The 22,982-nt window shown below is 41.5% G+C and overlaps 1 protein-coding gene across 3 annotated transcripts in view; it reads right to left on the bottom strand.

Moving 5' to 3' along the window:
* Positions 1-22,982, bottom strand: part of CNTRL (centriolin) — a 62,333-nt gene that overhangs the window by 21,460 nt on the left and 17,891 nt on the right. For 2 of the 3 annotated variants that reach the window (XM_080990758.1, XM_080990757.1), the window contains 16 exons: positions 22,753-22,975; positions 21,490-21,599; positions 20,658-20,852; positions 14,606-14,759; positions 13,338-13,558; positions 11,650-11,826; positions 9,861-9,995; positions 9,334-9,476; positions 8,532-8,739; positions 5,648-5,827; positions 5,269-5,448; positions 4,622-4,738; positions 4,057-4,201; positions 3,203-3,342; positions 1,466-1,643; positions 597-883 (listed from right to left, as the gene is read on the bottom strand). In XM_080990758.1, the coding sequence (XP_080846884.1) occupies positions 597-883; positions 1,466-1,643; positions 3,203-3,342; positions 4,057-4,201; positions 4,622-4,738; positions 5,269-5,448; positions 5,648-5,827; positions 8,532-8,739; positions 9,334-9,476; positions 9,861-9,995; positions 11,650-11,826; positions 13,338-13,558; positions 14,606-14,759; positions 20,658-20,852; positions 21,490-21,599; positions 22,753-22,975 (2,793 nt within the window). Of the gene's footprint in view, positions 1-596; positions 884-1,465; positions 1,644-3,202; positions 3,343-4,056; positions 4,202-4,621; positions 4,739-5,268; positions 5,449-5,647; positions 5,828-8,531; positions 8,740-9,333; positions 9,477-9,860; positions 9,996-11,649; positions 11,827-13,337; positions 13,559-14,605; positions 14,760-17,241; positions 17,500-20,657; positions 20,853-21,489; positions 21,600-22,752; positions 22,976-22,982 lie in introns of those variants that run through there. The other variant, XM_080990759.1, reaches the window with a different exon arrangement.

Below are 22,982 nucleotides of genomic sequence, written 5' to 3'. Positions count from 1 at the left end.
GGTGGAGCTTTTCAAACTGTGTGTCATGACACGTTAGTGTGTCGGTTGCAGTGTGTAGGTGTGTTGTGTGACTGCTCCACCTGGGGCTGGAATCTCCGGTTCGCTAGTAGAACTGAATTACTGTGTTGCGAAATGATTCATGTCTAAAAAGTGTGTCACCAACATGAAGTTTGGAAAGCTCTGCTGTACATATTTCCTTGTTTGAAAGACTCAGCAGGAAAAAGAGTCTTCTTTATAAAGCTGAAATCAGTTGGTCTTAAAAAATTATAAACTCCTGGCTAAGTCACCAGTTTGCTGACTAAGGGGCCCAAGGAACTTCTAGTCGCTAGTGTAAGTGCTGCTCTGCCAGCGCAAATGTAGGTATCTCAACAGGATGACACTGAAGTCCCCTTGGCCCCCACCTACAGAAACTCCACTGGTGTAGTCATTTTACCAGCAGAGAGGTGGAAAATATTGAAGAACACGTCCTAAACATCTTCATTTCTCAATCACATCTCAGAAACCAGCTCTGGGGATGACACAGTTAATTCCCTCCCATTGCCGAAAATGGGAAGGCAAAATACTTACTCTAATTTCAAATGAGCCAAGAATCTTACCAAGTTATGATGCTCAGGTATGTTGCAGTGATGTGTTCCAAAAGACATTGAACAGTTAGCAGGAAGAGGGCTATATACAAGCTGAGCTCCAGCAGGACATGAACCATATATAACTGTAGTAGCAGCAAGTGGTCCTCCATTGGCAGAGACAGGAGAAGGTGGGCCACACACCACTGTTGCTGGAGGGGCTGGAGCACCATCTGGAAGTAGAGTGTAAATGATGGAGCCAGGGGGTGGCACAAAAGATGAGGCACTGTGAATCTTCACTTCTCCATTTTCTTGGATCCCTGAATTTTGGGTTTCAACAAAAATAATCCACGTTAAGAGATTAAAGGCATAGTTTAAAAGCCCTCAATAGAAGATGGGGACAGAAACATGATAAAAATGACAAGATACATAAAATTAATAAGTTGATTATATATTTGATGTTATTTTTTCTTGTTTACCTGTCTAATTTTATTGCAATTTTATGAAATGCTTTTATGTGCCATGATGAAAAATTTGGGGGGGGGGGCTATTAAATAGGCCATACTTATCAAAAAATAAAATATAATAACAAATAATCTCTAGAATAGCAATACATAAGAGCAATATATATGGAGCTGCTCCTATGCAGTTAGGATATTGGTTAAGAATGGCTACAAAAATAGGGTGGTCTGCCCATGCCAGGCTTCAAAGTAGGAAGGCAGAAAGGGGTTCTAAGAAGACAACTATCTTAGCTTTCCTCCATGCCTCTTCAGCTAGCAAGAGGAGAAAAGGCCAACCTGGTGACTTTCCTACACCAGCAGAGAACAGTTTCTTGCTAGACAGCCATGAACAAAAGCACAAGAACAACTGCCAGACACAGGAAGACAAGCCAACTGACTTACCTCCATTGGAAGGAGAGTCTTGCAGGTCACTCCTGCCTGGTGCATGCACCAAGCACCCTCTGGCAGCAGGACACATGGAACATTCCTTCTTGCTCTGCCCTTTTTTTATTGGGGTCAACATAGGACACTGCAGGCCAACACCAGAATCCTTGGTACTCTGAGATGCAGGAGTGGATGTCTTTAAAACATTTTTAAGAAAGTGAAAGTAAGAATAATGAACAATTTGTGTTGAGGCAAATATTACATGGAGAAAGTCCCTGCTGCCATCTGTGTGCTCTTTGATAAGGAACTGGAAGAGTTCAAGGCAAAGACAGGTGAACAAGGGCCATTCATCAAAGGAGCAAAAAATCTAAAGGCACTAGCAGAAGGAAGGAAATACTCTCCTATGTGCAACTTAGATAAGCTAGTTAATAGTTTGGTCAATGCCAAAGTTAGCTCTTCCACCAAGCGAAACATGTCTAACTATCTGCTAAAAACATTTCTGTTCCAGCAAACATACCCAGGCATGCATTTTTGACACATGATTTTAGTAGATGTAAGTCCTTTAAAAATACTGATTTTATTTTATATTTTCATTTTTTAATGTCTCTTGTTTCCATTTTTGATTGGTATTTTAAGTGAGTATTTTATACTGTCTTACAAATCACAGAAAGTTTTTTTGTTCTAGTAAGCGGTATTTACAATGAATAGCCAACACTAGGACAACACTATGCTGCCTGAAAGTATATGCTTCTTGATCAGTATACATGGACACAAACAGAAAAGCATGCAACAACTATCCATGTATAAATAAACAACAGCAGTGATTATATAAATATATAAGCCTATTAAAAGTGGCAACTAACGTGACTGAGATTTGACTAAGTAAATTTCATTTTGAGTGGTGGCTTGGGTTAAACTCCAAGCAGGTGTAACACACACAAAGCAAAAAGTTAGACTTGAGCAACATGTTTGGAAATGCACTGCACAAAAACTGAAGAATTCTATTAATAAAATGAAGGCAGTCCATGTCTAAGCATTGCTTGAAGCTATTCAACAAACTGTTAGTATTTGTAATGTAATTTCATTGGGAATGTATTTCACAAAGAATAGATGGTATTGGAGAAAGGAGATGGCAGCTGGCAGTTGGAAGTTGGTTAGTTATCCTACGTAGTTCTGTCTTCACTGTGAAGGTGACAGGTGTGGGGACTTCATGCAGACACTGTCTGGAGGATTTTGTAAATAATACTTGTTGTTCAAATGTTGCCAGCCTGACAAGTAAAGATTTATATTCAGCTATTTGTGCAAGGCATATATATTTTCATCACAAATAGCTATCAGAAGCTGCAGCATTTCTTCTTTCTCCAGGTTGTGGCATGTTTCCACATGTCTGCTATCCAAGGGGGTGAGGGAATTGGCTGAGAAAGGGAAAAAGCAAGAATTTGGAGAAAAGCGTAAACTTTTCTTTTTACAACTGGGCAGTATATAAATTTTGTTAAATAAATGTGTAGTTTAGGCCTCAGATTCAGAAGGCTCAAAATATTTCAATGGTTAACTTTGGAGAATTCCTGTTTTTAAGGGGCTCTCCTTGAGGCAAAGGACTTTGAATAAAATGACCTTTCCCAACTATATTAATGGAAAATTACAAGTTATCTCCGAATATGATTTTTCTAAATTAATTTAAGTGCTTCTAAAGCAGGTGGGGAAAGATCTCCATATCTGATTCCTTTCCATCATTTGCCACTCTAGTTTTCATACTTGCGATGATGGCACATAATACAGATGGCCCCTCCGTTGCAGTGGATTCATTATGCTGGTGATAGCGTCATTCTGGTGAGATATAGCATGCCTGAGTGCAGAAATTTCATCCAATATGCTCTCAATTTCTTCCCTATTGCCTGCAGAAGAATTTAGATTTTTAGCCCATTATATTTGTGAGGACTACAGTTAATTAAAGAAACCCCCCCCCCCAAAAAAAATCAGGCTCAGCATTCCATTTATACCAATACTTCCTTTGCTGGATGGAATCTCAATAGCTGAGATAGTAGTAAGGAGGTTGACACTCAAAGCAGTGCTTTTAAACCTGCATCTCAGCAGTTTAAATGACTTCCTTTCATACACTATTTTCTTTTTGCTGACATGCGCGATCTCTAGCAGCCCCATGCTTGGGCAAAAAAAATAACAGGGAAAATAAACTTAAGGAAGAAAAAACAAGGGCTGTATCCAATGCCGGTCTTATGCAGAGTAGATCCATTGAAAATAATGGGCATGACTTAGATCCATCAATTTCAATTAGTCTATTCTGAGTATAACTTAGTTGGGTAGACCCCAATTGTTTCTTTAAAAGACTCTGAGACACAACACTTACCCACCCCCGCCCCCCACCCCCACTGGAAGACAAATTATGAGAAAGCTGCTCTGACCTAGAGAGGCAGTAAAAAAAATCTAGGGTGGAACCTCATCTGCCTGCCTAGGTCTACAAAGCAGGACTACATGACCTTGCTGGTCCTGGACAATGGGTGGAACAACACATGCCTGGACAGAGAATGATGGGAAGACATCTGAATTAGTTTGAAAACATGCTCCAGGAAAAAATGGAAGGAAAGCATTACCTGTCTGAACTTGATCTAGTACACGGTGCAGTCGGTCAATTTCTGTTTTTTGGCATTTCATTAGCTGCTTTAATTTACCAATCTCCTCTTTCTGAAAAGCAGAAGCTGCAGTCTCGGCATCAGCTTTTCCCACTTCACTCTGAAACTATTAAAAAGCATCTTAGTCATATTTTCTCATGTTTTGCCCTTGTGTACATTGGAGTAAAGCAACATCAGAGTGCACAATGTAAAAAAAATGTAGACGAAGATTCTACAGGCCATTTTGATCCTATTTTCTGAAAAGGGGTTTAAAATGAGCAAGTCTTGGCCTCACATGCCATGTCCTGACTTCTCTCTCTCCAGGCAGATTAAATCATTACTGGCTCAGTCAATTTGAACATTTGTATATCACTGAGATTTTCTGTCCCTTGAAATCAATATATCTGACCAGGACTTGAATTTTTAGAACTCAATGGGAGACACATCACTAAGCCTCATAGTTTTCATATTCATGTAAGAATTTTTCACTCTTGCCTCTATTTCGTGTTTCTTATCAATGTGTACAGTAAGGGGACTGATAACTTACCCATTCCTCCTTTTCTTTCAGAAGTTTCTGCAACAATTCTATTTCTGATTCTGCTCTGGCAAGATCTTTAGAAGCTTGAGTAGCAAGCATACAGAACTTCTCTGTTTCCCGAAGTTCCTACAGAAGAGGAAAAGGTGTTTTACTTAGCTTATTTGATGCAATTGTTGATGTTTTGTATTATTATTACTATTTAATAAATTTAGTAGTTGCCTGTCACAAAGAAACTCCAAGTGACTTACAAAATTGTACAATCATTAAGTATAACAGAAAATAAAAAAGAAACAATACATTACTATAACAATCATACATTAAAACACAAAACTGTCCCAATAAAATAGCAGCAAAACATATAATAAACAAGATAGTATTGATTATAAGAAATCAATACTTTGACCAGAGCAGTGGTTCCATCCCTTCTCTGTTCCTCTTTCACTATGCTTATTCTAGGTTCTCAATACAGTCAGGTGCAGAGCCTTCTCTGTTAATAATAACTACATGATATTTTATTATTAAATGAAATCAAGAAAGTTGCTTCCATGCAGAAATGTATACCTTAATGATAAGAATGACTAATAGAGACTGAAACACACTATGTGGTGCAAGAGAAGTAGTTTCAATTTGGTTTTACAATTTTACCAATTATGTACCTCACTGCGTTCCTGATTAATTTTGCATACAGTTCCACGGAGTGACCTGAGCTGATCTTTGGCTGCACAGAGATCTGCTGCTGCTTGTTTATCTGAAGTAGATATCACTCTCTTTAACTCCTGCAGCTCTTTATCAATGTCAATGAATTGCATTTGTGCCTTAGCATCTTCCACCTTTTTCTGAAAGAGCGGGAAAATGCTATTCAACAGATGTGACAAAACAAACAACATACAAACACAAATATATGTATATCTTGCTTTCTTCTCTGGTAGGATGCATTCACATTAAAATATAAGCAAATAGTGCAGTATTTTTTAAAGTGTTGTACAGAGGGACATGCCTTACTAGTCACAGGCTTTTTAATAGGGGTAGCCCTACCCTATTCTCCAGATATTCTAGTTGTGCAAGAATTCTTTCTTTCTCCTCATCAGCCTCTTGCAGCTGTTGATCTGTTAGGCCCTGGATTTCTTCCATATTCTTCAGCTTTTCACTTAGATGCTGGATTTCATTCTCTAGTTGATGTACTCTGGCTTCATTCTGCATCTTCTCAGATTTAATCTGAAGTTGAAACAAAGGGAAGATGATGAAAGCTTGAGGATAGTTGTAATCTTTCCTAGGGCATAAAGTTAGCAGCATGTGGAATCTTTTGCAAAAGCCTCTGCTTTTTACCTCCTTTACAAACAAGTACATTTGGTCCTTTTCCAAAACTGCAAATAGTAGACACACCATGAAAAAGGCAACATAAAATCATCACCAATTTGAAGTTTTCCAATATAATAATTCAGGGTCACCAATGCACACGATCACTCATGATTCCATATCAAAAAAATGCCCTCAAGGAAATATAATCTAATTTCAACAGCAAGGCAAAGAAGAGAAAAACAAGGTAATTGGGATGGAGGCACAATCCTATAGGAGTTGTCTCAAAAGAAAATTCACTGAGTTCAGTGGGGTTCACTCCCAGGAATTATGGCAAATAATTGAAGTCTTAGTTACCACTCAAGGTAAGTACTTTATGGAAAAGTTTGATTTTGAGGAGGGACTGAAGGAAGACAGACACAAATCATGCAAATATTCATAAAGGATTGACATGTATTTGACCATTAAACAAGGTTTCTGTCAAAATAATTGTGGCAATTCTTTCCTTAAGAATTTTACAGCGAAAACATTTGTGGACACCTGATGAAGTAGACTCTAGTTTATGAAAGTTTATACCACAGTAAACTTCTCTGTCTTTGAAATACAACAAGACACTTTGTTGCAACAGACCAGAATGGCTATCTCCTTGGAAGTTCCTTTCTCTCTCCTTTTGGTAATACAGTGGTGCCTCGCAAGACGAAATTAATTCGTTCCGCAAGTCTCTTCGTCTTGCGAGTTTTTCGTCTTGCGATGCACGGTTTCCCATAGGAATGCATTGAAAATCAATTAATGCGTTCCTAGGGAAACCGCCTTCAGACCAGGTCCGGGGACAGTCTGTCCCCGGACCTCTTCTGAAGGCTGGGGGGGGGACAAGGGCTTTTCTTCCCACCCCCAGCATTTTAAAAAACCCCGGGACAGCGGAGGACTTCTCCGCTGTCCGGGCGATCTTAAAATGCTGGCGGGCGGCATTTTAAAATCGCCCCGGGACAGCGGAGGACTTCTCCGCTGTCCGGGCGATCTTAAAATGCTGGCGGGCGGCATTTTAAAATCGCCCCGGGACAGCGGAGGACTTCTCCGCTGTCCGGGGCGATTTAAAAGCCCCTGGGAAGGCGGGCAGGGGGGACAAAGACTTTCGCCCCCCGCCCGCCTTCAGAAGGTGTTCCCGCCCCCCGCCCCGCTTCGGAGCAGCGTTCCGAAGCGGGGCGGCTGGGGCAGGTGTTCCCGCCCCCCCGCCCCGCTTCGGAACAGCGTTCCGAAGCGGGGCGGCTGGGGCAGGTGTTCCCCCGCCCCGCTTCGGAACAGCGTTCCGAAGCGGGGCGGCTGGGGCAGGTGTTCCCGCCCCCCCGCCCCGCTTCGGAGCACCGGGAGAAGCGATCTCCCCGCAGCCCCTTGCTTCAAAAGAGGTCCGGGGGCAGCGGGGAAGAAGCGCTGCGCTTCCCGCTGCCCCCGGACCTCTTTTGAAGCAAGGGGCTGCGGGGAGATCGCGATCTCCCCACCGCCCCTTGCTTCAAAAGAGGTCCGGGGGCAGCGGGAAGCGCTTCGCGCTGCCCCCGGACCTCTTTTGAAGCAAGGGTTTGCGGGGAGAAGCGATCTCCCCGCAGCCCCTTGCTTCAAAAGAGGTCCGGGGGCAGCGCGAAGCGCTTCCCGCTGTCCCCGGACCTGGGGCTGCGGGGAGAAGATCGCTTCTCCCCGCCGCCCCTTGCTTCAAAAGAGAAGACCCGCTGTCCCCAGGGCAAGCTTCGTTTTGCGAAGCAAGCCCATAGGGAAATTCGTCTTGCGAGGCAACTCGAAAACGAAAAAACCTTTCCCGCCCCCCCGCCCCGCTTCGGAGCACCGGGAGAAGCGATCTCCCCGCAGCCCCTTGCTTCAAAAGAGGTCCGGGGGCAGCGGGGAAGAAGCGCTGCGCTTCCCGCTGCCCCCGGACCTCTTTTGAAGCAAGGGGCTGCGGGGAGATCGCGATCTCCCCACCGCCCCTTGCTTCAAAAGAGGTCCGGGGACAGCGGGAAGCGCTTCGCGCTGCCCCCGGACCTCTTTTGAAGCAAGGGGCTGCGGGGAGATCGCTGTCCCCGGACCTCTTTTGAAGCAAGGGGCGGTGGGGAGAAGCGATCTCCCCGCAGCCCCTTGCTTCAAAAGAGGTCCGGGGGCAGCGGGAAGCGCTTCCCGCTGTCCCCGGACCTGGGGCCGCGGGGAGAAGATCGCTTCTCCCCGCCGCCCCTTGCTTCAAAAGAGAAGACCCGCTGTCCCCGGGGCAAGCTTCGTTTTGCGAAGCAAGCCCATAGGGAAATTCGTCTTGCGAGGCAACTCGAAAACGAAAAAACCTTTCGTTTTGCGAGTTTTTCGTCTCGCGAGGCGTTCGTCTTGCGGGGTACCACTGTACAGTGGTACCTCTGGATGTGAACGAGATCCGTTCTGGAGCCCCGTTCGCATCCTGAGCAGAACACAATCACGGGTCGCGATTCGCCACTTCTGCGCATGACGTCATTTTGAGCGTCTGCGCATGCGCGAGCGGCAAAACCCAGAAGTAATCCATTCTGTTACTTCCGGGTCGCCGCGGAACACAACCTGAAAATGCTCAACCTGAAGCTACTTTAACCCGAGGTATGACTGTAGTTGGTTCTCTTACTTTGGCTTCTGCAGCTTTGTTACAGGCCAGCTTGTATTTTTCTTGTGCCTCTTCCAACTTAGCTTGCTGGGATGTCATCTCCTTCTGAAGCTGTCTCTCTCTGGCCTGGATGGCCTCATATTCTTGATGAGATTGAGCAAGGACCTTAGCAAACTCTTTCTGTAGATCTGCAAGGCTTTTCCCTAAAATATCCTTTGCATTATGGCACCTGAAATAATCAGTTATACAAAAAAAGAAAAATGCGTTATGGAGAATTGCTACCTAGGCTTACCATCAATGCTCATCTGAAGACCTGTGTCTTATGGCTAAACTAAATGTTGGACGTCTTTGCCAAAACATCTAAAAAGCAGTGGCAGAGCAGAATTTGAAGAGAAGTAGCAAGTTGGTAGGTAAGAGATACTTCTTACCCCATTCACACTCCCATGCCCAGACTGTTATTTTCCAGCTACAGCAAACACATATCTGCAAACTCAAGATGGGGGAAAAGTGAGGGGGAGGGAGATAAGGGTTGTGAAGAATAGGGTCTGTCAGTTTTTGGATGTTTTGTGAAGACTGAGATTCCCAGTTTCAAGTCTTTCCATCCATTTTGACAGCAACATATTACTTTGAGACTGAAGGCCATTTCATACAACTACAAAAAAAGAGAGGTGTTCTGCAGAGTGTTCTCCATCTGAAAGAGTGATGCTTATCTTCAAACACTGACAGATACACAGCTGGGAACTGCCTAGGCATTAACTAGCCAAGTGTTTGCAGCTAGAACTCCCCTTCTGATAAAGGTATGAAACCTCTGAATTTAGCTCACCTGAATTCTGCCCCAGTCTGTAGATTTTCTTTGAGTTCTCTCACACAAGCCAAGAATTCTTCAGGATGAATTAAGCTGTCAACTGCATGATTCAGTTGATTTTGAGTATCTTTAAGCTGCTGCTTCAAAAGGTTATTCTCTTTCTGTAACAAAAGAGATTTCAGAGGTCACTTTTACCATTATATGCTTTCAATGATTTCTTCTTGCATTGACTGTATAAGAATGTAAGAAGACTAAACATAACACTTATTTCACTGCATTTCTTCACTAGCATAGCTGACCTGTGGAGCTAAATGACTAGTTGCTACAGAAAACTATCAATAAATAAAGCATGATATTTCCCCCTATTAACTCTGGATGATTTCCAAGATACAACTCTTGTTAATCTTTAACAGACACACAAGAAAGAATATACAAGGTGGTTGCATGATTGACTTTCAACAGCTGGAGCCTTTTGAAGAAGGTTATATATCAGAATGCCAGACATGCTCTCTGAAAAACAAAAAAATATGAAAAAAATACTGTACCTGTAGCTGTTTAAGATGAGAAAGCAGTTTATTATTTTCCTGTTCTCTCTCTTCTGATAATTGTGCTTTTGTCAAGGCATTTTCTAAAGCTTGCCTTTCTTTGTTGAGCTCAGCCTGGAGAGCAGAGTGCTCCAGCTACCCCATCCCAAAAAGAAAAAAGAAAAAAATTCTCACTTTCCTCTACAAAAAAACAATGAATTAGGTAACATTTGAATAGAATATGTATTTTGCAAGGACAGCTTGTTCTTCTAAGGAAGACATTGACAGTCCATAAAACAAGCAAACTTCTCAATTTCCATTTGCCCTATTGTCATGACCGGCCTCTTTTATGCATAATGATATCAGGCTTGAGTAGCATGCTAGTATGAACATGCTGCTCAATCCTAATATGCCATTAACCATGGGATATTGTATGAGTTGCCAACCCAGCACTTGTGGGCATATATTGGTCCACCAAAGTTTTCATGGATGCCTGATCATCACCACCATCCCTTTTGCCACTGCAATTAGGCTTGAAAAAGCCACATTGTAGCTAATAGAAGGCTTCTTTCAAGTCTAATTACAACAGAGGAACAATTTCAGAGGCAGAGGGTCACAGTTGGCAGGGGAGTTGTCACCCTGATGTCACCTCTTAACAACTGCCATAAGGGTTGAAAAAATTGTTACTACCTAGAATTTTTCAAACCTAAACGCAGCAGTGTGTGAGAGAGATCTTCCTTGAGATAGCACCTAGAAAAGGAAGATAAACCTTCCCTCTCCAGTTGCACTCCCCAGGAGATCATGCCCCACCTATCTTGGTGGGGAGGGTGGATAAAAACACTTTTTCAAGCCTAATTGCTGGGGGGAATGTGTGCATGCATGTGCATGTGTAGTTGCAGTATGGGGTGGGTTGTGCCCACAAGAGTTTTTCACACTTCAAAATGTATTCATGGGCAATGTACAAACCGTGACTATGTCTTGATTGTTCTAGTACTATAAATCTGTCCTGAACCTTAATCAATAATTTAGGATGCTGTATGGGTTGGGTTGGGTGGACCCTTTACTCTATTTGATTGGGCCAGCCCCATGACCGTAGTACACCTCCCTTGGGCCAATGCATTTGACACGCCTAGATTAGCCTCTGCTACCAAGTTGAATCACATTTAAGAGGGTCAAAACTCTTTCTCATGGAACTAAAAAGGTTCATTGGGAGAAAGATTGAGAACATCAACATCTTTCTGACAATACTAATAGCTGCTTTTTGATTGGTGGGTGACAAGGTAACACAAACCTAACAGGAATCCTCACAGCAGGAAACTTTTCATTGAGTAAGATAAAGTCCCCCAGCTTCCTCAATCACAATGCTTCAGCAATTCAACTCCCTGTCTTAGAATCATAGAATTGTAGAACTGGAGGGGACCCTGAGGATCACCTAGTCCAAACCCCTGCAATGCAGGAATATGCAGCTGTCCCATACAGGGATTGAACCTGCAACCTTGGCATTATCAGCACAGTGCTTTAACCAACTGAGCTATGTCTTCTTTCCCTACTGTGTTAAAAAGCCAGAGTCCAATCAGTTTAAGCTACTGGAAGAGCTGGCAGGACTGCGGCAGCAAGGAAAACCAGACAAAATGTCCCTCAGCCACCCACCTACCTGAGAGCTCTTTCCATTTCACTATGACTACTACCAACCTGGATTCTTTACAGATAAGTTTTAGAAAAAAGAAGTCACGTTTTGGAACCTATATGGATTGGGATAAACATGAAAGGTATAAGGAAAGGAGACATTTCTCTCTGAATGTCCACTTACTTGACTGTGTTGTTTTAGCCTCTGCAGTTCTTCCTCATGCTGATTGGCTTCAATGTCTCGGGCTTTCAGTTCAGCCTCCAGCTCAGCCTCATATGTGATATGTTCCCTTTGAGTCTCATGCAGGGCTTCATTGAGCTCTCTTTGTTCTTCAAGTGCCTGCTCAAGGTCTGCAATTTCCTGGAACCGAAAGTGTGTTTTATAATTTTGAGTTCATCAGTTATCCATTAAATTGGTTGTAGCATGTATCCCTGCGAAACAGAGACTGTGCCCCTACACATCTACCATGGGGGCAAGGGGTGGGGGGAAGGGAGCTAAGCCACCCCTGCTGCTGGACTGGAGGCGTACCTCCCCAACATACTATTTTGAAGTCCATAGGATAAGATGTACATAATTGTTGGCAAATGTGGGTTTCCCAATTCTGCATATTATCCCAGTGTGTGATGTGACAGAAAAATGGATGTTTGCAGAGGAAAAGTGGGATGGGAAGGATGATCAAGCTTTCCCTACCAGCTCCTCCCCCCCCCCCCCCCAGTGATAGAAAAGTAGGATGGTCAAACATGCCAAGGTCTACAGAGCATCAGCAGTTGCTCTGATTCAGGAAACTGCAATACCATGATTAGTGGCAGGTGGTTGTGAGCTGCCCACCAGCTATTAATACAGTTTAAAACAAACAAAGACAATTACACTAAAATAAAAAAATGACCACATTTAATCACATTTTTGAGTAGGTCAGAAATACTTTTTAACCATCAAAGGCAAGGGTAGAGAAGTGGATCTTCAGCACATGACAAAAGCTGTAAAGTGAAGATGCTGGATGCACTTCAGTCAGGAGATTCTACAAATCTGGAGCCAGCAAAGAGTATGTCTTCTGCTGTGCCACAACCACTCACCCACCAACCTTATGAGTGTGGCAAAACATTACTCTAGCATAAAACTCTGGTGTTTAAAAGCTTGCATTGGCTGCCCATATGCTACCAGGCCAAGTTCAACATTCCTATATTAATTTAGAAGACTCATAACAACTTTGATCCTTAAAGACTGATCAATTCCATATATCCCTGTCCAATCACTGAGGTCTTTGAGGAATTTAGTATTGATTTAGTATTGTGGGTCCACCCCAGTAGAACTGCCACCTGGCTGAGATCCAGCAGGCCGCCTTTCTCTTGAACTTCCAGAGGTTAGTGAAGACGTTCTTAATTTAGTAGGCATTTTTTTCCTGATGTTTCGGTTAATTTTAACTGATTTTATCTCCATTTTAACAGTTTTGTAACTTCACTGTACACCTCTTAGAGACTATGGTGTTAAGCAGTACAGTGGTACCTCGGTCTACGAACAGCCCTGTTAACGAACTATTTGGTTTACGAATTCCACAAACTGGAAGTAGGTGTTCCGGTTAGTGAACTTTACATTGGTCTACGAACAGAAGCCGATTGGTGGAAGGGTACTGGCGGCAGGAGGCCTCAGTGGGGAAAGCGGGCCTCAGTTTAAAAACGGCTTTTGTTTAAGAACGGACTTCCAGAATGGATTAAGAAGTTCGTAAATCGAGGTACCAATGTATATAAACTGTTGAAATAAATAAAAAGATTCTGCCAATCTTAACCTCATTGTTTGTCCTGGTTTCTAAATTATGTTTGCCAGTGAGGAAAAGCATCAGGACTTTTTGGAATATAACAGTTCTTGCATCTTACTTTTCTCAGGTTTTCTGCATCCATAGCAACTATCTCCAGCTGGTTTCTCTCCTCCTCGAGTTCTTCCAGCCTTTGCAATAACACCTCTTTATCCCTCTGCAACTCCTTGCATTCATCACTGGTTTGTTTGGCCTGACTCTTAACACTCTCTAGATATTCCTGTAACCCAATGATAATTCCTTCCAGGTCTTTCTTCAGTGCATCATTTGCTGCTATTTGGCCTGTGAATGGTAGAGGAGAAAGAGTTAAGAAATACGAAAAAAGAAGTATTTCAGTTTGCAAGGGAACACCAAAAAGTCATGAGAGCTATCCCTGATTATCTGAAGGTGAGGTGACATCACTGAGTATGTCTCAAAATAGACTTACATAGGAGACACAAACTTTGATTTCAGTATCTGAAGTGACAGCATATTTGCATTTACCCAACATTTATGTTTTAAAGAAGAAATCTGGTCCAATAAGACTGGCAGCCATGTACATTTTTACTGTGCTTGTAACTTGTAGCACAGTAACATTAAAATAAAGTGGGGAAGGGAGGGAGAAATACAGCACTGGATAACCAGGAATTGCAATGACAATGTTTTCCCCCAGAAACTATACATTTTTTCTTTAAACCTAGCCAGTAAAAGTTCACAAATTTTAAGTTAGGTGGAAAGTTCCATTTCTCTTGACCAGGATCTCATCATTTCTCTAGGTAGTGCCACTTTTCCTCACTTTCCTAACTGCTCTAAGAGAAAATCAACAAGAGTTCTTCAGGAAACTAATCTCCAGAGACTTCCACCAAGAGTTCTCATACTACAAATGGGAAATAACGTCAGGATAAAAAAATTCTACTTGACTAAACAACAGTAGCAGGTATCTTACACTAGTAGGTGACCTCACTTGAATCCATCAAATAAAGTCATCCCACAAACCTCTTCAGTGAGCTGGAAAGATAACCTGGATGCCATTTATGGGTTTCCTGCTAGGAGAGGCAGAATGCTGCTTTGAGGCTTTCAGAATTTGGCTGGTATTGGTGTGCCCAGAAGGGAGAGCCAAGGTGATGGAGTTTAATCTCATGCCATGTATTAAGGATAGCTCCACATTTCAAATAACAAACATGGTTGCTGCATTTATTAAGTGAGCACTTCCTACAGCAAATACTTAAAAGCATGCATATGTACTTTTAAGAACTGTTGCCTGTAGAGTGTAAAATCTGTATATGCTATGTAAACTATGGAAAAGCCCAAAGCCTCTGAGCTAAAGTCTGTTTTGAATAACATTTTTACCATCTGTGAGCTGTTGCTCCAGGTCCCTAATTTCCTCAGTTTCCTTTGCAATCCGAGACAGCATGTCATCCAGGCGACTTTCAAGATGCTTGTAATGCTTGTTCATCATGTCAAGTTGTTGTTCTTTGCTTGCTTTCTGAGCCTTCATATGAGCCTGTGAGTGGAAGTTAAATGGACATCTCAGGGCAGTAGTTTAAAAACAAACAAAGCACCCCAAACAATCCTGATCTTCCTGCACCCTTGCCACAAATGTTCTACGGCAGGGACGGGGAACTTTCTGATGATGCTGGACTACACCTCCTATCATCTCTGAGCACTAGCTATATTGATTGGGGCTAATGAGAGTTGGTAGTTCAACAACATCTGGAAGGCTAAACTTTCCCCATCTCTACTTCACAGTACAGAACAATGAAAGCTATCTTATGCCAAGTCAGGCAACTGGTTAATTTAGTATTGGCTGGGGCTCTCCAGGGTTCCTGATGGGGTCTTTAAAGCCCAAGAATGAAATCTGGGACCTGCATGCAAAGCATGTGCTCTACCGTTGAAGTATGTTGCTTTGCCTATATGATTAACCTAATTATGTAAATGGACAATGTTACTTCAGTCACAGGGCTTTCAGCTAGATGGGCTTCAAGTTTCTTACAATTCTGACCACAGCATATATAAATTCTTAGGAGCAAACAATCTGCAGGAAGTTTGAAAATGTTTGAAAAATCTTTTATTTTATTTTATTAAATGTATATGTTTTTTATTTTATTTTGTTGAACAGTCGAAAAATCATTTATAAGCAGTATATCCTTCTGGGAGAAGCCCACAGGGATCTACTTTTGTGAAGCTGGTAGGCCACATCATTTCTCACACCTTTCGCCAAACTATTTCCTTCTGCATTAGTTGAGTTGGCTTTGCACACCTGGAATTTCTACCTGGAAGAACTTTTATTTTTAACATTTGAAGCCTGTTTTTTAAAACAAAATCCTTAAAGTGGCTAGCAGCTTACATAGAATTTATTAATCTGTGCTCTCTTCTCTCTCTTGCCTCTATACATACCACTGGTGCCATCTGTGGAGGGGCCATGGGGGCAGGGCTCCCTAAAATTTTCAAGCAGCACTGCCTCAATTTTTTTTTTTTTTTTAAATCCACTATGATCCTCAAAGGGATGCACCAGTAGGAAACGCTGGCCCTTCCCTTTGATGATCACCAGGCCACCTTCCAGGAAAGTGCTCTGGTGGAGATTGCGAGAGTGGGAGATTGCCAACGAGAAGCATCTTCGTACTGGCTTGTCCTCTGCTAGGGGTGTGGTGAAGGGGTGTGTGGCATGCTGAGTTGGCCTGGATGAGTTGGGGGGGTGGCACATGTATGTTGTTTTACACACATGACAGGCCTCTGCAATGTTGGGGGCAACTCAGCATGCCCAATATATACTGAACGCCTAACCAATATGAGACTCATGCATTCCTTGTAAAGTTGAGCACTAATAATAAAACATACCATTGTGACAGCTTCATTCAACTGTGCCCTCAGATTAAGCATGGTAATTAGGAGATGGTGCACATAGTATCTTGTAAAACTGAAGTGTAATTCTAACCTTCACTCCCAATGTCACTGTGCTAAGTGTCTCTCTACCTCCAAATAGGGAAGTGTACAGTGTGATGACATCAGGGTATAATGTAACTTGTATTCTGCCTTACAGAATGATACAACTCAACCCACGGGTGCTGTAGCTGCAGTCCAGTGCTTCTTATACACTACCATTCTCCCCTTAAGTTACACAGACCATTCTGTAAACCCTTCTCAACCCAGTCAGACTAACCTCATATGCCTCTCTCCAATGGGTGCTAAAGAAATTGGATACTAGATCTTCTGCATTAAAATATAAGCCAATAATTTCAGTTTCATGCCAAAATATTATTTGTATACTTCTCCCCCCAAAATCTACAACCCAGATTTTATTTTATTTTGTCAATAGCACATTTATTCAAGCTGCTATAACCAGTGTCAACTGAACACAGCTATGTGTACCATTTCTCTTAAGTACCATACTTCACCACAGTTGAATGAAACTGTTACAATGACAAGTTTGGTTATAAGCTTGATAGTGTTTGCTTGGCTTAGAAACACAGTGTCAAATCTTACAGGGCAGACTACTTCCATTCATGGTTTTAGGCATCCAACATGCATCCAACATGGTACATATTTTTTATGAACCAAAAATAGCAGAGTGCTAATTGGCAAAAAGAGTACAGAACCAGCCCTCACAAAAAATAGTTAATACAAAAATGCAATCCAACTATCCGATGGTACTTTTAAAATAAATGCACAACTCCACCAATTACACTTAAAACAAAAACCTTATTAGTTAAAATCCCAGGAAAAAGCATGCTTTCCTAAATACTGAGGTAATGCAAAATGGCTGAAGCAAAAGTTTCACTTTATCAGACTATCCCCATACCAAATCTTCATTTAATTTTCTGAGCAGATAACAAAAGAGGCAAATGTCCAAATATCCATAATAAGCCAAGTCAAGTTTGTCCTGTTTTAAAAGTATCTATAACTTAGCAATGTTATCTTCTAAAATTGTACGCTGCTGTTGAGATTCCTCAATGGTATTTTGAGGGAGGGGAGAGGGAGGCACTTACAGCGTTTGCTTTGTCTTTTCTTCTTTTCAAATCCTGTGTTGAAAGCCCCACTTAAAAGTTGGAATTCATTGTGAAAGACGAGCAGTACTGAAAAAGTAGCTCAGCTCAAACACGGTTTCTCTTAATCTCTATCTAGTGTCTAGTCTCGTACACCAAACTTTTCTGTTTGACAGTTGCACTTTGGTTAGGATGTGGTTTGAAAGGGGGAAACTAAGCCCCAGGAGCTGTGAGAGCTCTTTGTCAGGCCTGCACAGTGGTAACATGCGCTCCAATCCCTACTTGTTTCAGCTAGCTGGGCTGTGTTCTGTTTGCTTCAAATCACAACACAGGAAGCAGTGCAGGCAGCCAATCAACTCTACAGCTTGTAACAGGCAGCTCCACTCTCCAAGAGGCTGAGCTTAAATAAAGCAGTTTCCTTTCATTTAGAAAGCCTCCCTGAAACGCACGGAAAGTTATTATTGGAGAGACTGAGGTCTTGGACTGTTGACTTCACAATTTCTTTTTATAATCAGCCTCTGAGCTTCTAAAATAAGCCAGATATGAATGAGACTTCAAGTATATCCACATAACTGGAAAGCATGAAAGGCTATACTAACTTTTTGTTTTGCAAAACTTTTTTTCCTTTTTGCAAAATATGGATCTCTTAACATTTATAGTTTGTTTGTGCCAACATAAAATTGTTTGGTTTATTAAAATGAATGCATCTTTTTAATGAAACTAATATTTATGGGGGTAACTTTGTATCAGATTCTTGTAGCCCAGTTGTTTGCATGTTTAGCTAGAAGCAAGCCCAACTAAGCTTGGTGCAACTACTGTAGTCCAAAGTATGCACTGAATTGCAGCCTTAATTATGCAAAACTGCTCTCTTGGGACAGTGGAATGGTCTGGTCTGCCTAATTAGAGCTTTGTGACACCAAGAAGCTTATACAGTTACACCAATAAATGTAGGTCCAGTTTGCATTTCTTATACTGTGTGATCAATTAAACAAAGCTGTCCACACCCAAAATAGTTAAAGGCAACTTTAAAATATGAGTCATCTTGAGATTAAGAAACCAGTCAATCTACATTGTTTTAGAAGGAATGACCATTTTTCTCTTAGGGTGTGTCTGCATCACATGCTGCCTTGCGGAGAGAAGGAAATCTGTTACTTCTCCTTGTTTCTGTCCTGCTAAAATATTTCTAACCAATGTGAGGTTAGAACTTAGCCTAGGATGTGCAGCAGACTGCATCAACTTTTCCTGAGAAATAAGACTTTGTGCATACTATTTCAAAAAACCACAAACTCATCTGCAATAGCTCAAAAAATATGTTTAATAACAAGTAATACTGAGCTTGGTTGGCTTACTTAGCATAAACATGCTTAGGGTCATGCCACATGGTTGCTTCTTAAGACAAGGGCACAAATGAATCATATTTGTGTGTGAATATGGATTGAAATGTCATGTGAAGGTAATATAAGCACCTGAATAGAGGGAGGACTATAGCTCAGTGGCTGAGCATCTGCTTCGAATGCAGAAGCTTCCAGGGTGAATCACCAGCATGTTCAGGTAGGGCTGGAAATGGCCCCTGCCTGAAACCCTGGAGAACTGCTGCCAGTCAATGTAGACAGTATTGAGTTATATGGCACAGTGGACTTCCTCAGTATAAGGCAGCTTCCCACATTGATTTAAAAAGGATAATGGCTAGAATACAAAGAGCTATTAGGTGAACCTTGTGGAACATTTTGACTTTTTTTTTGGAATAGCAAATCTCCATACTCAGTTTCAAAAGCAGTTTGCCATGCAGACTGAGGATGGCTGATTGACCATCTTGAGCATGCGTAGTCCATTATCTGGAATGTTCACACATGGTATTTTTTATCTGTCACATGATCTGAAAGACTGCAGCCATGCTTTTAAAAGAACAATGTAGAATGGGTCCCTGCGGCCACCCAAACATTCCTTCTGGAGAAGGCAGGCAGGCCTGGGAAAAAAGTACAGTGGTACCTCTGGATGCGAACGGGATCCGTTCTGGAGCCCTGTTCGCATCCTGAGTAGAATGCAACCCATGACTGTGCGTCTGCACGGGTCGCAATTCGCCGCTTCTGTGCATGTGTGTGACGTCATTTTGAGCGTCTGCGCATGCGCGAGCGGCGAAACCCGGAAGTAACGTGTTCCGTTACTTCTGGGTCGCTGCAGAGTGTAACCTGAAAATGCTCAACCTGAAGCATATTTAAATCGAGGTATGACTGTATCTCCTTTCTCAATGCCTAGAGATGAAACATAGCAAGCTGACTAGGCAGTAAATCTCTTTCTGCATTCGCTTGCTGTGCACAGAGAAAGGGAAACTCCTGTCACACACCCAAAATAAAACAAACTGACCATGTAGGAAGAGATGTATTCCTGCATGGCTAGATTTCTGCAGAATGGTATGGAAGAAGCAAGCTTGTCTCAGGAAGACTGTTTGGGTGTGGACGAAAAAGGCCCAGTGGGCCAGAGGCTCTCCATACCAGATACAGAAAGAAGCAGACCTTGAAGTAGCTTGCTTCCAATCCATTTATTACTTGAAAATGTTGTGACCAGGACTCCAGAGTTCCAATATCAAATTAATAATTGCCCTGGCTGTTGGAAAACTGGCACTGGGCTTAACATTGATTCTTGGTACACCAGAATATGGACAATAATATTGGCTAAGAAATTAACATGTTAGGACAGAGCAGCAAAGGGCAAACACAATTCCTATTCCTTTTATAACATAGGGCAAATGTTTATGTAATACATAAATTGTTCAGACTATGGCAGGAATCCACCCAATACGCATGGGAAAATATGGCATAATCTCTTAGAGTAATCTAATTCAACTTTATTACATAGCACGACCAAAGTCAGTAATTTTATTGGGACATGTTGCTTATTGTTTACTGTGGTAGCAATGGTTTTCTCAAAATGTAACTTCTGTACCATATAAAATAAATAAAAACATAAAATGATCAAATTAATAATAATATCACCCTAAGATGCAGTACTAATACATATTCACCACCCCATGAATGCATATATTTTCTTTTCATAAATGAAGCTTGTTTCATTATATGAAGGAAAGAACCTAGGGAACGGCATCTGAACCTATGAACTTTTCTGATGATGTTTCAGCAATGTGCTAGTTAAATGTCAAACACTGTATACGTTTATTAAAATATTTTTGAAACAATTCTTTAGAAAAAATATATTTTAATGGGCAAAGATACTCCACTGAAATTTAGCAGAACTGTTTTCCTACAATCCTGTGGGCACAGTGTCATTTACTCTATTACTCAAACAAAACCAAATTCTAATTTTATTCCTGCTAACTGGATATTTATTCAATAATTTATTTGGCATTTCCTATTAATACTATATATATTGAATTCATGTATATATGTGTGTGTAAAACTTACATGTCTTGGGTCTTCAGGATCTAGAGAATCTATAAAACGCTGCAGTTCTCCTAACTCCTTCTCTTTTTTGGCCATGTCTTCCTGCTGCCTTTCCATCTCTTTCTCTAGTTCTAGAGCTTCTTCTCGTAGTTGATTTAGGAGAAGTATCTTGTTGCTTAGCTCTTGCCTAAGACAATCCTTTTCCACGTCTGACATCTAGATTTGAACAAACAGAAAACACACCTAACTAAGACTGAGATACAAAGGATTCAGAGACTACACAAGCTGTATGGTTTAAAAATATGATTCAGTGATTTTCCTTGTGAACTTGAATTCTGCAGTGTGGGCCCAATTCTATAAATGCTTACATAGAAGTTAGTCCCAATGCAGCCAATGCATCTCAAGTAAACATCCACAGGGCTATCAGTCTATCACTGCATTTCACAGGGAAAAGTTATCATCTATGAAAACCTGCCTTTTTCCTTAGTGCTACATATGGCCAAGTGTTGGAATAAGGTATGCAGCTTTACTGTGCAGCCCCCAAGCATTAGATTGGAATGCTTGAAATTTGGCAATTATGCACAAAAAAATAAACAGGTCTTTTCAATTGTTTCAGTTTATTGCCACATTGTTGTTTATTAAATTTGTATACTGCATTAATGTGTATACAACATAAAAATACAAACTGAGAACACAAGATACAGAATGAAACAAAAATGAATCAATACCCCCCTCCCACAAACACATTTAAAAGGCCATAGTTACAGAGAAATGTTTTCACCTTGTGCCTATAAATATGTACAGAATGCTCCAGGGGAGAACCTAGCAGGGGAGTAGAGGCTTATATACATACCTTTTTCTGAGCCACAACATCTTGGACTAGTTTAAGCTCCTCTGTTGCTTTTAAAACACGGTGCTCTGCATTGGCTACTTCACCTAGCAATTCTGTTAATTTTTCTTGGGCTGGGAAAATGAGAAACAAATGATAAAGACATGCCAATTGCAGCTATCCAGTGCCAACATGGACATATGTTGCAGTTATGGTGAATGTCTCCAGAAGGGTAGAAAGCAGCGGTCACAATCCAGGGAAGTGCACAGGAAAGTTTGTCGATGCTGCAAGTCTTTTAGGCTATAGTGCTATATACACTGATTTGGAAATAAATTCAATTGAAGGCAATGGAGCTTGCTTCTGAGCAGGCTTGGATTGCATTATATGTAGTCTTTTATGTATATGCTTACATAGATTTACTGAATGAGATCTAGCAGGTCAAAAATTAGGAAGGTGTTAGGAAAAAGGTCAATCGTGAGCCAGTTTGAATGGAGTTGCATTCAAGTGACTGAATAATAGTGCAGACTAGAGCTGGGTCTTGGGCCTAAATCTGGGCCCCAAATAACCACCCAGAGAACAGCAGATGAGGAGGACAGTGACAAACAGGTCCAGTACTGTACCTGGCCTGCTTCTGGTTGCTACAGCATGTTTTCTTATTATATTGTAAAATGTTTTATAATCAAGAGATAACCAACTAAACTTGTACATGGTTGCACATGGTTATTTATTGTTACTAGATAAACATGTTATCCTTTTCCATAACCAAATGATTCTTATTCCCAAGTAGAAGTGTTTACAATTGGGGTGGCAGAAGCAAGCCACATTTTATTTCTGTAGTCATGATGGTGCCATGATTTGGCTTTAAACTGTGGAACATGCACAGAGCATTTCCTTTTCATCAGGGTTGGCAAACTTGTTTGGATTTTGCTTTAACATAACACTGATGTAACACATATGGCCACCCCTCTTTAGACCATTAAGTTCAGGGTCTAAAATTGCTGAACTGCTCCACTTTGAAGGAGATCTGAAGCTCCTTTGGTAAAACCCATTCCTTTGGCCTACTGAAACCTACTGTAATGGCTAGGAGTGTAAACTGGGAAGTCTTGTATTCAAATGTCACCTCAGCCCTCGCCTCACTAGACTGATACTCAGATGCTGTTGAGTCAGTAATTTAACTGTCAGCTTTAACATTCAGCAGAAATCAAGAGCATCAGATGGAAGACAATACACACAGAGTGAAAGGTTTTCTACATTTAACTTTGCAAGGGGAGGGGAGGTTGGAAGTACCTCCTTTAACCTTTCTCTCTTTTTCTTCTAGTTGTGCATCTAGTGACTGGAGAATATTCAGTTTCAGCTTCTGAATCTTTTGTTCTTCTGCTTCTTCCAGATTTCCCATCTGCATCTTCTGAGCCTTGCTAGGGATATAGCCTTCTACAGCATACATGTTCCTTTTGTATCTAGATTTCCCAATGTAAGGGCTTTCACCCGGTACATCATCAAGTTCAACATCCTGAAAT

This window comes from Podarcis pityusensis, assembly GCF_964106645.2.
Source record: "Podarcis pityusensis genome assembly, chromosome: Z".
Lineage (NCBI taxonomy): Eukaryota > Metazoa > Chordata > Lepidosauria > Squamata > Lacertidae > Podarcis > Podarcis pityusensis.
This window is presented reverse-complemented; position numbering and strand designations above follow the sequence as displayed.